The sequence below is a fragment of the Agrilus planipennis genome, unplaced genomic scaffold, assembly GCF_000699045.2.
Source record: "Agrilus planipennis isolate EAB-ADULT unplaced genomic scaffold, Apla_2.0 scaffold200, whole genome shotgun sequence".
NCBI classification, from domain to species: Eukaryota; Metazoa; Arthropoda; class Insecta; order Coleoptera; family Buprestidae; genus Agrilus; species Agrilus planipennis.
The window spans coordinates 321345-325056 of NW_020438971.1; the positions used below are offsets into that span (position 1 = coordinate 321345).

Here is a 3712-nt window from a genome sequence, read left to right on the forward strand (position 1 = left end):
CTTGAATATGCCAGGAGAGAACTCGGAGAAGATCCTGATACAAGGGTACAAGTTTTGGCAGAATTTCGTGACATGATTTATGGTAAGGTTTTGTTGAAAATCTCTCTAAAGTTTTCTTTAAACTTCATGAGTAAGTATCTTAAATACTGTAACATATACTAACGAAAAAGGAAAACCTGATTTGCGAGAAAAGAGGGACGCACCATGGTAAATTGGGATAATCCCTTTTTTTCTCACAAATCAAATATTTCCAAATGTTGCCGTACCTAAGATTTACTTGTTTTATTATTTACCAAATACTCTATTTTGTTAAGATGGTTTATGTTTCAAACAAGAAATGCTAATATTTTAAAAACAAATTTTACCAAGCTGTTAATACTTCTAACTATTTTTTCAAAAACAATAAAATTTGTTAGTAATGCCCAATAATTATTTTGCCACACTAAAGGGCTTTTCTAGTTGGAAGAATAACTCCATCAATTACGTAAGAGTATTATACAAATATTGTACATGTAGGGAAATGTCGGAAGTAATCAATATTCCAATGTATAAAAAATATACCTATAAATAAATATGAGTTTGTAATGAGGAACTCGTTATATGTTACAAGGTCCTGTGATGGACATTTTGCTATATATCTTATTACTATTTTTGTAGTATGTTTATATGTAGGGTGATGCCACTTATTATTTTCGCCTCTCCTCCCCTTTTCTTCGTTTTAATAAAATGAAAATTTATTGTTCTTTTTATAATGTACCGGCTAAATGGTTTATTTACCATGTAAATAACTAATATATATTATGAAAAATTAAGGAATAATTCTGTAAAAGTTAGCTTTAAATGAATATCTATTTTATAACATACAGGGAATAAAAGCATTGATGTGTGTAAAAAAGTAAGGGAAAGTTCATACGAACTTTTCTTTTGTGCTTCCTAACTGCTACAAAATTTCCATCTCCAGTTCGTTGATAAGCTAGTAAGTACACGTATCTCGAAAAGCATAAACGTTACAACTTTTTAAATAGAATTTTCTTGAAAGCCATTAGTTTTACGAAGAAACGTAACATAATGCTTTTATCAGCTGTTTCTTGAGCTGCAAACCTGATAACCACAATTTTTCGATAAACATTTAGGAGATTTTTGCGAAATCCCACTTTAAAGGCACTTGTACCGACGAAGGATTATATTCAGAATCACAAAAGGACGATTTATAGAAAACTCCAGCCTTCTAGGACCTTTCCTTTTTTTATCTTTATTCCCTGAACTATTATCTAAAACCCTCTTGTTCGTATTGACTATTGTTGTAAGAGACTTTTAAACACTATGTATCTTTTTCAGAAAGGGGAGAATGTATGCCACATAGAACTGACGATGCCTTCCTTTTAAGATTTTTGAGGGCAAGATATTTCGTTTTAGAAAGAGCCCATAGATTGGTACGTTTTAATATTGCCTAATTGCATTGAGCACGTATTACTTTAATGTGCTAATAAACTATTGCGAACGAACTTAAAATTCTCATGATTTCTAGAATTTATTACAGCCGTTTATTAGCTTTTACACTTTTTAAAGGAAATTTAAAGTTATGACAGTAGTTTTCTTTTAACTACGTAACTGGTAAGTGGTAAGAAAGTGAAAATAAAATAACAGGTTACTGCTTCATTTTCGAAAATTACTGTTCACTTTGTAGTTTTGTTATTGAAAGTTTATTCATTAAAAAGTTACTAGTTTAAATTTTATCCATAATGTATTCTTTTGTTTTTAGTTTGTAAATTATTATAATTTTAAAGAAAATAATCCTGAAATATTCGAAGGCGTCAATTTAATGAAACTGCAGGAATTGGGAACTACAAATATTATAACCGTCCCACCGTACAGGGAACAGACTGGTAGAAGAATCCTGCTTTACAGAATGGGTAAGAAATAATGTCGTACCAACAGCAAAGGTGATTGTAAAATATATTTTTCAAAACAAATGACGCTTTTAAAACCTATAAACATAAAAACCTCGCTACTAATACATACAATGGTTTCGAAATCAACAAACAAATTAGAAAAAGCCATTTTGATATTTTAAAGACGTAGAAAATTGCAAAAGAGAAAACACCGTCTATTACGCGAACCTAGAAGAACTAAGTTACGAATAATCCTGTGCTAAATTTTGTTCTATAAAAATGTGATAATTATACAATGCCTAGTATGTACATTTTTGATAATATTTATAAAACATTCTTAGTCTTTCACACTTTTTAGGGTTCCGTGCGTTCGAATGAAAAACGGAACCCTTATAGGATCACTTGTGTGTCTGTCTGTCCGTGTGTCACAATCAATTTGCTCAGAATCTACCGGATCGACTAAGTTGAAATTTAGTACACATATGAACTTCTGTGACCCAAATACGGACGCATAACGTAAATAAATTAATTTTTAACATTGGGGGTCATTTTTGGGGTTACAATAGGAAATTTAAAAAAACAATTTGCAAACTGCAGCGTGTGACGTATCAAATGAAAGAGCTTGTTGTAAGGGTCACAAATATATATTTTTATAATTTTAAAATAACTAGTTTTAAGGTTATTTAATAATAATAGATGAAAATTGACCTTTCCCCCTTTATCTTCGAAACTACTGCACCTAAAATTTTGAAAAAATTCAGAAAATAGTAAGCTTGCAGTTTGAATGTATGGGAAGACATGTTTTTTCAACTACAATGTTAAGTTAGTTCTCGGGTTAGGGTTCTGCACGTCCAATTGAAACACGGAACCCTATTAAGCGGAATGTAAAAACTGGGACATTTTAGTGTTAATAACTTCTAAACAAGGTAATGTGCAAAAATTTTACAGCAGTGGTGTGGTACACCTATTTAATACAAACGCCTTAACATGCTATTTTATTCACTGTATGGTTATTACGTTCTTGTTACGCTTTTGTATACAACCAAAGCTCCAGTTCTTATATTATTATCATTATGTGGACTGTGTTTGTTAATATTATATTTATAAATTTTGGCATGAAACAAAGTTAATACAAACAGTAAAATATACATATCTGATGTACATTCAAAATTATTCAACAAACTATAATAGCTAACAGGGGTAACCCATTTTAAATTATAGATATAGAAATATGGGGACCGTATACGGACCAGGGGAGTGAAGTCTGGATTTTATTGTACTGATCTTTAGCAAGAAAATAACATGTAATTGGTAAATCATTGCCTGCTTTACTACCCTAACTCACTTTTCTGAATCTCAATTCGAGTTAAATTCTCATAGAAATTATTTTCACCATTTAAGTACCTTACAATTTTTAATCGTTAAAATTTTGATGTGGGTAGTAATATTTTACTACTTTTTACAGTATTAGGATGCTAGATAGGTATATATACGCAACAATAATAATTCATAGTTTCTCAGTTGTAAGAAGGATCAATGAGATCAAGCTACTAGTAAACATCCGCTTATAAATTATTCCATGTAATACATCGCATTTATTGATTATTATTTAAAAAAATTGCCTCCTATTGTTTTCGCAGAATATTATCTTCTTTGTAAAATAAAAATAGCAGTAACCGTATTATTATAACCGTTTCACGGATTATGGGTTTTCTTTCATTTGAAAGATCGTGTAAGTGAGCTTAAAAATATAACTGTCTTTCTGGAATTTAGTCCAAGACAATATTGTTGTTATGTACCTAATGACATTAGCAATTCAC

At 30.3% G+C, this 3712-nt stretch overlaps 1 protein-coding gene across 1 annotated transcript; it reads left to right on the forward strand.

Moving 5' to 3' along the window:
• Nucleotides 1-6: 6 nt before the first annotated feature.
• Nucleotides 7-2558, forward strand: LOC112904690 (alpha-tocopherol transfer protein-like). Its single transcript, XM_025975400.1, has 3 exons — nucleotides 7-82; nucleotides 1339-1433; nucleotides 1763-2558. Exons 1-3 carry the CDS (start codon nucleotides 73-75, stop codon nucleotides 1922-1924), a joined length of 267 nt encoding a protein of 88 aa, XP_025831185.1. The 5' UTR covers nucleotides 7-72; the 3' UTR covers nucleotides 1925-2558.
• The last annotated feature ends 1154 nt before the right edge of the window (nucleotides 2559-3712 follow it).

Excerpts from the sequence above, each read along its gene's own strand:
- LOC112904690 (XM_025975400.1), top strand. Across the intron at positions 1,434-1,762 it reads TAGAAAGAGCCCATAGATTG|TTTGTAAATTATTATAATTT; the intron begins GTACGTTTTAAT and ends TTTTGTTTTTAG.